The sequence below is a fragment of the Phaethon aethereus genome, assembly GCF_964289735.1.
Source record: "Phaethon aethereus genome assembly, chromosome: 2".
Classification (NCBI taxonomy): Eukaryota; Metazoa; Chordata; class Aves; order Phaethontiformes; family Phaethontidae; genus Phaethon; species Phaethon aethereus.
Genome location: NC_138582.1, coordinates 13,693,595 through 13,705,731, shown reverse-complemented (window position 1 = coordinate 13,705,731; position 12,137 = coordinate 13,693,595). Strand labels below are relative to the sequence as shown.

The 12,137-nt window shown below is 42.3% G+C and overlaps 1 protein-coding gene across 1 annotated transcript; it reads left to right on the top strand.

The window, feature by feature from the left end:
• Window positions 1–225: 225 nt before the first annotated feature.
• NTAQ1 (N-terminal glutamine amidase 1) lies at window positions 226–11,932 on the top strand (the record flags this gene model as incomplete). The annotated part of the gene is made up of 6 exons (XM_082015063.1): window positions 226–299; window positions 508–607; window positions 1,081–1,131; window positions 3,196–3,344; window positions 3,672–3,796; window positions 11,799–11,932. The coding sequence occupies 6 exons, from the start codon at window positions 226–228 to the stop codon at window positions 11,930–11,932; spliced, it is 633 nt and encodes a 210-aa protein (XP_081871189.1).
• Window positions 11,933–12,137: the final 205 nt, after the last annotated feature.

Here is a 12,137-nt window from a genome sequence, read left to right as displayed (position 1 = left end):
ACTCAGCGGTGGAGGCTTCGCGTCTTGTCGCACGCCGCCTGCGGGATCCCTGGGCGTACTGCCCGCAGCCCTGGCCGCGGCCCCGGCGGTGTCCAGGGAGTGCCTGAGGCCAGCCGGGATGGCTGTCCCACTGCACGGCCGTGTTTCCTTGGGGAAGGCGTAGCCGGTGGCTCCCGCCGCGCTCTACGCTTCCTGCGCCGCCCTCGTCCCCCGCCGAGGCCGGCCATGGCGCGGCCGGCGGCTGCTTACGAGGCGGCGGTGCCGCCCCGCCCCGCTTGCGCCTACACCAGCTGCTACTGGTAAGGGCCGCCGGGGCGGCGGGAGTCGCGAGCGATAATCGCCAGTCGCGTCAGGCTTATCTTAAACGGGCGTGAGGCCTGGGGAGCCCCTGGCCGCAGCTGGAGTTCGCGCTGGGCGACGTTCCAGCAGGCATCGCCTTTTGGCTCGCTTCTGTTGGCTAGAAACGAAGTTGGGGGGGCGGGGATAATGAGTTCTTGTCTTTTACAGCGAAGAAAACGTTTGGAAACTCTGTGACTACATCAGGAGTCAAGATCGATACCCTTTAGAAGAATTTTATGCTGTTTTCATATCTAATGATAGGAGGATGGTGAGTCGATGAGGTGTGATCTGAACGCAGCTGTGGAGAGATTCGGGCCTTTGGACCATAGCCCGATGTAGGTGAGACGTGATCCAGGGCCTTTGGACTGCAGCCCGGTGTAGGTGAGACGTGGTCCCGGGCTTTTAGGCCCCAGCCCAACCCATAAGTGAGACATGATCCAAAACCCTTTTGCAGCTCACTTTGGTTCAGAGGCGTGCTGAACGTGTGGTCCTTTAGGATTCTAGCATTCAGGCCCATGGGAAGAGGCACCGTGTCCCTGTGAGCTGTGGAGCAATTCTTCCCTGTAATCTGTCAGTTTAGGAGAATGTGGTCCAGAATAGTATCTCCAACTCCATGCTCCTGAAAGATAGAAACTAGAGAAAATTTTCTGACTGCAGTACAGATGTAAGCTGATGAAGTGGATAGGTTAGCAAAGAAATAACCAATTAATCTGAAAAGTTTTATTCACTTAAAACTTTCAGATTCCACTCTGGAAGCAGAAATCAGGACGTGGAGATGAGCCTGTTGTCTGGGTAAGGGATTCTGTTCTTTCTCTGTGTCAGTAATTTCGACTGTGTGCTTCTGTAGTTGATAGCTCAGGATTAGACATGGACAGCATCAGCCATCTTCACTGTAACAAACCGTTACGTTTATGTTCCATCTGAACATAAAGGAATGCTTTTTTACTGTGAGGGTGATGGAGCACTGGAGCAGGTTGCTGAGAGAGGTTGTGGAGTCTCCATCCTTGGAGATAACCCAAAAGCTGTCTGGAGACGGCCCGGGTCAGCTGGCTCTAGATGTCCCTGCCTGAGCACGTGGGTGGACCAAATGACCTCCAGAGGTCCAACCTCCTCAATCATTCTATAGTTTTGTGTTAATATTTATTATTCTTTTACAACAGATTTATAAAGAGCCTAAGTCCGATGCTCCTTTTTACCGTTCATATTAAATTAACAGCAAGACACTCAGTAAAATCTACAGGTGACAAACCTTAACATTGGTAAGAGTATGCAACAGATTTGTGAAAATTATTGTCTGAGTATTGTTGAGGCTACCAGCTTTGTAGAATTCTAAGTAGATGTCTGTACCTGTAAGAAGCAGACAGATGAAAAGAGCCATGTAGGCCTGGCAGAGGGTAGGAAAATATAAGCACTAAGTCCAGGTGTCAGCAATTAAACTGACACATAAATAGTGGCTTAGGAATGTCATTTGATTAATTAACGTAATTCAGTAACTGCCACTACATAATTCCTTTCAAATACGTATCATTACAGACTTCAGTTATCTGGCATGGAAAAAACTCTTATTTCTTGTGTCAATTTCTGTTTCTGAAATTCTACAAAATAATTGCAAACTTCTAAAGTTCTGGGTTTTCTGAATCATTTATTTTCTCCCAAAATACTGGTATATTTGTATAATTTGTATCTTAAAAAGATATGTAAGTGTTATGATCTAAAAAGGAATAGGAGAAAGGCCACTTCAGAATGTGGATTTCTCATAAAAATTCATGGATTGAAAGGTGTTTTAACTTCAGTGTGTCAGTGGATCATTTGATATGTAAAGCTTGTAGTTTATTTTTTTTTATACTCTGCAACAGATTCTTGTAAATATTGTTGCTTACAGTTGCATATGTATATTGCTCTGGCAAAATAGCTTGCCCAAGATCTTTTTCATTCCAATCCCTTTGTGGCTTTGTTTAATATTGGAAGTGTCAAAAGGCAGTGCTTCAAACTTCTTTTATGAGTGGGTTTAATGAAAACATTAGTAAGCTGTTAACAGCTACCTTCAATTCAACTTTGGAAAACAGCAGTGTACATACCTGACACCTAACATAAGTAACCAATTTCCTCACACTTCCATTTCTTACAAGTTAAGAAATAAAACCACCTCAGAACCCAAGTGTCAAAGAGAAAATAGTTGTCTATTTTGACCTGAAACCAGGACACCTTGTTTTGTCAAAATTGTTGTTTGTGTTTGTCTAAGTTGACAAAACCTTGAAAAAGTGTGATATAGTACCCACAGGTGTGTTTTCCCACCTTCAAGAGCTACTATAGGAATTTGTCTTACTCCTATGGTCCTCTTGATCTGAGCTGTTTGCTGCTTTTTCAGTTGCAAGCCAATTTTTTTTAGCTGCTTCTGACAGCTAAACACTTGGCACCCAAATCCACAGACCATGTTACTGCAACGGGTACATTTCTTATTAGAAGAGATCACTAGATAATTTTAGTGTTAAGCTACCATCGTATATTGTTGTGACCTTAGACCTGGATTGGGTCTAAGCCAAAAATGCTTATCCTACTCAACTTTTCTGTTTTGGTGTGGGACATGAAAGAAATTTGCTATTTTATTAGGAGTAGTGTATACTTTAGTTCAGCTGTCCAGACGAAGGTTTCTTGAAAGGCACGATGGGCGAGACGGTTGTTAGGAAAACTCTCTCCTGGTGCCAGAAGTGTTACAGGCTTAATACTTCAAGAACAGAAAGCAGGGTTTAAAGAAAGGATCTGTAGCTTCTGCTTTTAGGAAGCTTTTGTTTTGCTCCCTTTGCCAGTTTCTCATTAACAGCTGTTTAACTAGTGGCAATTACCCTTCTTTCCCAGGACTACCATGTTATTCTACTTCATGTTTCCAGCGGGGAGCAGAACTTCATTTATGATCTTGACACCGTGTTGCCATTTCCGTGTCCATTTGACCTGTACAGTGTGGAGGCTTTTAGGCTGGATGACAGCCTTCATCCAGAATTTCGCAGGTGATTATGTAAAAGTAAAGACCATGAATGTTCTTTTGTGAAGTCAAAGTTGAAGTTCTCTTTGTGGATGTATAGTGATGGAAGTTTTTTGCTATATTCTGGTAAAATAAATGCACTGCGTTATTTTTCTAAAGCTCTTTACCTTAGTCATAAAAAGCCCTTTTCTTTCCTACTTTAGTTTCTTGTTAACTGCTTGGCACAAAATTGCTGATTTATGTATTTAATGAAATGAATGCTCCTTGATGAGAGGAAGGGGCTCTTGTTCTAAGTAACCAATGCGGTATTGTATACACACACCTTTTGATACAATTTTGCATTATTATTTAGGAAAATCAGAATGATTCGAGCAGATTTGTACTTGAAGACATTTGCTTCAGACAGGTCTCATATGAAAGATGCAAACGGGAAATGGCAGAAACCTCCTCCTTCATACCCTTGCATTGAAACTGCAGGTAAGCTGACAGAGGTCCTTTTTCCTGCTTACGGTGTTGAATGGCATAGTCCAAGATGCAGACAAGGAAAATATTCTTCTGTAACATGTGTCCGGAAGCGCATCCAGCTAGCTTATTTCATATGGAAAAAATAATAGGCCTATGAAGCATTTGGCACTTCCTTTTCTAAACAAGTGAAGTCTAGCATGCCTCCTGGCATTTAGCTTTATCAAACATTAATTACCAATCTTCATAAACTGAGCAGAGAATGAGAGGTAAGTAATACTGTTCTCTTGTTACAGCAGAGAACTGAAGCAAAGAAGCCAAATAATTTGCTTAGGGTCACAAAGTGATTTTTAACACACTGGTTATACCACACTTCAGCTGGCAAGTCTCATCCTGCCAGAGCAGGTTATTTTGGCAGGAGGATGTTTGCAGGCTCTGCTTAGCATGCTGGGCTTGCCTGCATGAGGTGTTTGAGGTTTCTCTACCAGGTGAATGGACCTGAGGACACTTTGAGGCAAACTGGCAAGTCAGCAAATTTTTCCCCACGCCTTAAGCCTCTCTAAATGATCATCTAGATAATAGCCTCTGGGCCAAGCAGAGAAGTAAAGACTTGCCATCTCTTCAATTCTGTAGAGCTGCTTAAACCATTCTTATCACGCAGTATTTCAGCTTATTGTGCTTGGCAAGCTGGCTAACATGTGCCATGTGTTTGTTCTCTCATTTTCTTCCCAGATGGAGAAAAGTGTGGTGAAGTTTTGCTTTGAAAGAGTTTTCATGTTACTGCTCTGCATGTTTGGTTTTGTTGCTTTTTTAATAATGTAGTACTGCTATGTATTATGTTAGATAAGGCAGGATCAAAGAAACCTGTTTTTTATTTATGTCCAAGTTTATTGTGGTTTTAAGTTTCTGGGAAGTAAATTCTCAGTGTTTGCTTTGGCTTCGGAGGAAGCTTGGTGTTTCACGCTGGAGTATAAATGAATTATGAACATGGACAGGAGTGCAGATGTAGTCTTCATTGTGAAGCTGTAGGTGTCTTCTAGACAATCCATGTTATGAAGCACCTTAAATTCTATGTCTTGGTCCTTATCGCCAGTAAAGTTTTACACAAAGGTAGTGTAGTGAGTGGAGAAGGCCTGAACTGCAATTCATGGTTCACTGTTAACTGGAGCCTCCTGGGTGATCAGGACTTTTCGCCTGTGGGAACGTTAGTGTTGTGATAGTTGAGAGAGAATGAAAGTGTGAGGAACATAGGTCAGGCCAGACCATGTAGGTGAAAGTTCTATTCAAAAGAGTGGAAAACATTATTTGTGGATAGTAAGTTATAGAATGACTCAAACAGTTGCAGATGTGTACATGTACCTCCAGTTGTAGTGAATGACTCCATAGCTGCAAACCCTGTAACTCTCCCCTTATCTGTCTTGCTTGGCTGAGCTTTACCTCACTGATGAGCAGCAGCTATATGATCTCAACCGACCTCCAGATTGTCTCTGATGTTGGTGGATAATGAAAGATACGTAGATCCTCATTCCTCGTACACTTTATTTCTTTGCCATGCTGAAAGAAACATCCTTATGTCATCCAGTCCAACACCGGCTCAAAACGGGTTCCTTAGGGCCCTGTTCAGTTTAGTCTTGAACCCCTCCAGGGATGGAGATTCTTTTCTGGGCAATCTGTTCCAACATTTGACCACTGTCATGGTGTGGTTTTAAAAAAAAAAAAAAAAAAAAAAAAAAAAAAAAATCCTAGTATGTAATCAAAATTTCCCATGTTCCAACTTGATTTTTTTGCTTCTTGTCCTGTCGCCAGGCTCCTCCAAGAAGGCTCTGGCTCCATTTTCTTTGCATCCTCTGAGCAGGTGGATGTAGACAGCAGTAAGGTCTCCCCTTCATCTTCTCTGTTTAAGACTGAACAGGCCCATTTCTCTCAACCACTCCTTGAATATGATGTTCTCCAGTCCCAAACAACTTGATGTTCCCCTCTGGACACAGTATTCTGTCTCTGTGTTCCTGTGCTCTGGTCTCCTGGTCAGCTGGACGAATGTTGCAGGTGAAGGAAACTGGTTGCCTTGCACCCAGTGAAGGTGTAAGGTCATTCATTTAGGTAGCTTCAAGATCTGGGTCAGAACAGGAGGAAACTGGATCAGATCTAGGATGTCTACTTCAAGTTGTCTTTCGTTCCATACCAGTTTCTCCTGCATTATTTTTTGTCTTCCCTGTATTCACTTGAGATACCTTATAATGATGTGTGCTTTAATGTGCACAGTGCTGTAAGTCAGCAAGGAGTCTGGGTTTCACTGTTACGGAACAAGCATGTGCTTTAACTTTTAGCTGAATCCAAGTCCTGTGTTTCAGTGATGCGGTTCCGTAGATGAGCACGTGTTCCGCAGGCCAACATACAGGTTTAGAAAGCATTGCTGTCAACAAAGTGGAACTGGTAATTCTCTTCTTTTAGGTACTGGTAAAGTAATGTCTCAGCACAGTTTTATCAGACATAAAAGCACCTTATTTTAAACTTGATGGAAAATTGGGAGGCAGACCTTTTGTTATCATAAAAGAGCCTGGGGTAATAATGCTCATGTCCATGCCAAATTCCGCTGCAGATAACTGTTTTCTCCCTTACGTTTCACTTAGATAGAGTACTCTGCTCTCCGTGTTAATTTGTGTTTGCATAAGATTAAAATGCTTACATGTCGTGTTAGCGGTGACTACGATTTAATGGCTGACAGATAGGACCACATATTGTTTTAGTATTAATTTATGTGAGGTGCATTTAGATTAGAGTGTCATTGTAATTATTTTGCTGTCATTTGGAGTAGCCAGGTTCCTTGAGAAGATGATTACAAAGGCATACAAGGTTTTTATATTATGTCTGCTATATGTCATCCTTGATGTTAAACAAATGTTTGAAGACTGAAAAAAAACCAACAAAAATGTATCAGTCTCTCTTTTAATGTATGAGCATTGTGCTGCTAAAAAGAAATGTGCCCATGAACTCTTGGTACTTAAAGATAATTGTCACTCTGGTACTATTGTTTGATACAATTTGCTATGTGTTAAAGCATATTAGTTACACTCATATACACCACTCTTCTTATCCCACTAGGTTTTAAAGCTTTTAGTAAGGACCCAATGTGGAGCTAGGACAGGATAGCAGGGCCAGTGATCCTTTTTTATGAAGTATACCAGGAGATGTTTAAATGACCATGAAATTCCTTTTGGAATTGACTCAAGGAATCTCTATCAGTAACCAATTAAGTATTTTATTTTTTTCCTACTACTGACTCAAAAGGAATAATTCTTAAACTGTATTTGTGCTGCTCATAGAGTTGCAAAAGGAAGTGTCTAAAATAAGCTATCTTGAGTCATAAATTCCAGTCCATGCTTTAAAAAAAAAAATTGAAGCTGGAACTTGGTGATTTTTTTAAAAGAACCTTAGCTTTTTTTAAAAAAAAACAAAAAAACCAAAAAAACACCAGCAAAACAAACAACCCCAAACCAACCTCAAACTCCTCAATGTCTCATCAGAACTCACATGCTAAGAGTTAGCCTCTTGCAACTGGCTCTGCTCTAGCCGCTTCCCAGAGCTAAGCCTCTGTTTCTTATTGGTATTGCCCTGGCCTCTGTCCTGCTCTGCTGCTGTGCGTGTCAGGAGAAGCTGGCTAATCAAACTGGGTGCCTGGTGCCTTCTCACCCAGCCCTATCCTCAAAGCAGCTCTGCTGGAATAAGCATACCTGAGCTGCAGCAGATTCCCCTGGCCCGCCTGGTTGCCACTGGCCTCCTGTTGAAACAAAACAGGGGCGAGTCTAGTAATTTGTTCAAATAATAAAAATTAAGAAGATACAATTTGGGGCACAGATTCATCGTTCTAGGACTGGTGAGCCCAGCCTGCCGTTTTCTAAGTCTGCTCTCCACAAAATAATGAGGTCTGATTCTGCTTAGTTTGAGTCCTGATGAGATCAGCCTTCCTTACTGCAAGCCTATGTAAAATACAGCTTGCACACTGCATTTCAAAATTACTCAGAACAGATGGTCTTACGGCTTACATACAACTGTTATCATCAGCTCTAACACTGAGAAGCATTGTTTTGAATTTCAGTTCTCCCTAGCTGTTTAGTAGCGCACTGACAGGATTGATTTGTAAAGGCTTTTTGTTCTTTTTATTATTATTAAAATCACTGCTAGTCATAAGTGATTACTTGTTTGGGTTGTTTATGTTGTTTTGAAGAGCATGAGCAGGACAGCTGAGAAATTCTGGAGGCACTGTGTATGACACATCTATGTAATAAGCAAACTACTAGACAGAGGCCAGGCAGATACCTGCAGTTTCTTTCTGTCCCCTTTCTGTCGCCTCTCTGAAGTGGTGATAGGATCCTAGTGAAAGCAAAAAAGAACCACTGATACAGATATAAGTAGCTCATATGTACTTCATGGGAACCTTCTGCTCCTTTCATTTGGGAGTAAAACTCCAGTCTGTCAAGTTAGGTCCTTACTTCATGAGCTTTTGTGGAAGTAAAGAATCAAGTCAGGATAAATCCAGTAAAAGTACATCTAAGCATAGAAGTATTTAAATTCTGTGAGTGGCTTATTGAAATAAGCTTTCACACCACTTTCTGTGAAAGACTATTTAAGGTGACCAGCTGTGTTTTACACTGAGATAGACCAAGATAGTTTGCACAGTCAGTTATGTCTCAGCTGTGGGGACAGCACCCTCCAGCTCAGAGTAGTAACAGCCTTTCTGACTCTGCCTGCAAAAAATACTTCTCTCCCTGCTCAGGGAGGGAGGGGGATCTGAAGAGAACTGTAAACACCTATGCAAGTCTCTGAAGAGACCAACTTTCTAAGTATTTTATGTGTCCCCAAGGTTAGGTAGCAGCAGAGCTGATCTTGGAGGCTTTGTCTCAGACTTGCTCACCTCCAGCAGCCCTTCGGCAGCTGCTGTTACGCAGAGCTAGTCTAAGGTCTGTGAGCTAAGCTGAGGCTTGGCTGAAACCTTGCTTTCTATCTACTGTTGGCAGAAGCCACAAGTATCGTGGCTAACAATGCCATCGGATAGTGCATGGCCTTTTCCTTTGTTGCTGCTCAGGGCAAAAGTGTCAGATGTGATTAAAAAAAATAAAATTATGAAAGAATCCCAGAATGCTAAGTCTCATTGACAGTGTGTGTATGTATGTAACAAAGTGGGTTTAGTCAAAGAGGGAAATTAGCTCTGAGCATGCACAAATGCAAGCTAGTATAATAGCCACAGCACCTGAGGAGGACTGCAAGTGTAATGTAAATCTTTAAAAAAAACAAACCCCCAAAAAAACCTGCTGCTCTTGACCTTGTGTGTTATATAAAGCATGTTCCTCTGCTTTTGTAGGGAAATCCTCTTGGTTTGTCAACTGAGGCATCCAGATGTGTCTCTTGTAAATTCTGCTGTTTGTCACTCTTCATCTGCTTCAGGAAGAGGACTTTGTGGTGTTCTCATGCATTTTTTGCCAAGCTGTTTCCTAAAGCTGTAAGGTCTAACATAACATGCATGGCCTTCAGATACAGCACGGGAGTAAGAGGCACTGAGAGGCTGTTACTACCTGAATAAAACGGGAGAGGTCTCACTATGTTTTTTCCTGTGGGTAGCTCTCATACTGCTTCAGTGCCATCTACTGACCGGTTCTTAGACCATCTGCTCTTCACAGAATCACAGAATAGTTTGTGTTGGAAGGGACCTTTAAAGACCATCTAGTCCCGTCACCCTGCAGTGAGTAGGGACATCTTCAACTCGACCAGGTTGTTCAGAGCCCTGTCCAACCTGACCTAGAATGTTTCCAGGGATGGGGCATCTACGAGCTCTCTGGGCAACCTGTGCCACTGTTTCACCACCCTCAGTGTGAAAAATTTGTTCCTTCACAGGGAAATTTCTTTCCTCACAGGAGCATTCTTGTTTGTTTTGTTAAAAAAAATTTTCATTTCATTAAACTTCTCTGATGGACTGTGTTATGCTTTGCCACAATCCTTTTGAATTTAAGAGAAATCTTTTCCTACAGATACTGTGACAGCAACTTCCAGGTTGCCAACAACCGCAACTGTGTTTGTAACTCTGCTGGAACAATGCCCTTTGGGCTTCTTTACCATTCACATAACAGTTTTAAGAAATTATTATTCTACTATGCTTAGTGCACATAAAGCAGGGGGTTATTAATCTTGCAAATCTTAAACTATGTGAGGAATCACACTAAGTTTAAAACAAAAGCATCTGGAAGAAAAAGACAAGTTGGGAATTGGAAAACAGGCTTACCAGGATACCAGCAAGGCAAGAGGTGTTACCTGATGCTAAGTGTTATTGAGCTACAACAGCAAATTGCTGGGCATGTGCTATTTTAAATTCCCACATAGTCAGGCAGAAATTGGCCCAGTTCTGCTAGGTTCACTTCAGCAGTGACCATGCTTGGCTGGACAGAAGGGTTTTCCATGTGGAGAGCCCAAATGGGTTAGGAAGAAAAGAGTTAGTGTCCAGACATCAGAAGTGGTGAGAGGAGGGGATTAGGCAAATCACAAAGCTGTGCCCTAGTGTAGATGTGGTGCAGAGGGCTTCGGGGGCTGCATTATGGCTGGGACTCCTGGGTCTGGGATTCCCGAACATCGTCTTCCCTTCCTCGCTCATGCTGTCCATAATGGTAAGCCTAATTACACAAGCTTTTTTGCAGCTGAAGCAAATTCCATCCTATGGATTTTATAATCCATTCATTAGAGCCTACTCTTGTTTGATTCTTAATCCTTAAATGCACACATGAATCATCCATGTTAAAATAAGTGCAGGAAAGCTATAACAGGAAAATCCAATGGCTCTCCCACTCTATTCTTTAAACTCATTCCCTTCCAGTTTTCTTTTAATGGGCTTTTTAAAAGATATTTGCGCAGATCATCAGTGAGGACATAAAACAAGAAGCCCACGGATGTTTGTAGTCAGAGATGAATAGGCTGAGGAATTGGGAACCTCTGATCAGCATGGTTCTGAGTCAGCAAAGCTTGTCCTAGGCCAGCTCCAGAAAAAAGGATGTATAAGGCACCTAAACCCAAAACTGCACAGCAGCACTTTGCACCAAGCTCTCTGGGATCCATGAACAGGACAGAAGGGTTTCTACCTCCTCTGTGGGGATCAGAGCAGACCAAACTCCTGGCACAGAGCAGTCATGCTTACTGTTCTCTTGAAACTATGGCAGTTAACTTTTTGCCTCTGAATTCATTCAGTGATTCAGGATTTAAAAAAAAAGAAAAAGCATTTGCCCCCAGCCTAGGTTTGTGCCCGTTTTTGCTTTAGTATCCCTCGAGGCTGGGTTACATCAGATGTTTCCTTGCAGTTGGGCTGGTGTACAGCAAGGACAAAGTTCAGGGTTGGAGAGAGAGCAAATACAGTAGCCTGGGAAGTAGAAAATTGTAGGTTTGCCAGGGGGCTAGTCGCTTCTGAGAGACACTAAGCTACTTCCAGTTCTGACTGCTGCTCTCATCCAGTTCCTCTGTAGTCAGTGCAAAAGCTGACTCAGTTGACTTTGGTTTAGAACTTAGTGGGGGAATAGTATCTCCCCCACCCTTGAGTAATCAGATTTGCGTGGATGTAGGGAGACTACAAGCACCTGTTGCATTGCAGTTCCCTGTGTTGTTACTTGCACTCCAGTTCTCTGACACTACTCAACCCTTCTAGGCTGCTGTTGCAGGGAGAAATCTTACTCTTTCTTACGCATACTGGTTTCTAAAGACTAAGGATTCTTACTGATCCGGTAATGTGGTTATTGCTGTGGGCAGAGAGAGGGATCACGGGCAAAAGCAACATTTCAGAGACTGGAAACAGATGTTTTCGTAGCACCATACACTTTGCAGAATCTTGCTGGACTGCTGCTCGGCAAGTGTGCTATGAACTCTTCGCTATTTTGAACTGAACTGTCAAAGAGGGTTTCTCGGGAATTTTCTTGACAGAGGTATACCTGTTCTACAGAAGCTGCATCAGGAACTTAAATATTTCCCTTTTCCGGTCCTCTTTTAGACTGCAAGATGAACTTGGATGATTTCATCAGTATGAATCCCAAAGTGGGATGGGGCTCAGTGTTCCCCCTTCTGGACTTTGTGCATCAATTTGGCAGACAGGCTGATTACAGCTATTCCTTGGAAGGACACTGAAGTGAAGAGAACAAAGAAGTTCTCCCTGCTTCTGTTTTGAGTGGGTGTGTTTTGTTTTGCTGCTCTTACATTGTATTTATGGTTTACGTTTCTGTACATGGAATAAGTATTTGGGAAAATAGAATACCCAATCAGAAATATCATGAATGGAATAAAAACTTTTATTTTGATTATGTAAGAATTAACTTGTTTTTTAATGTGAAAT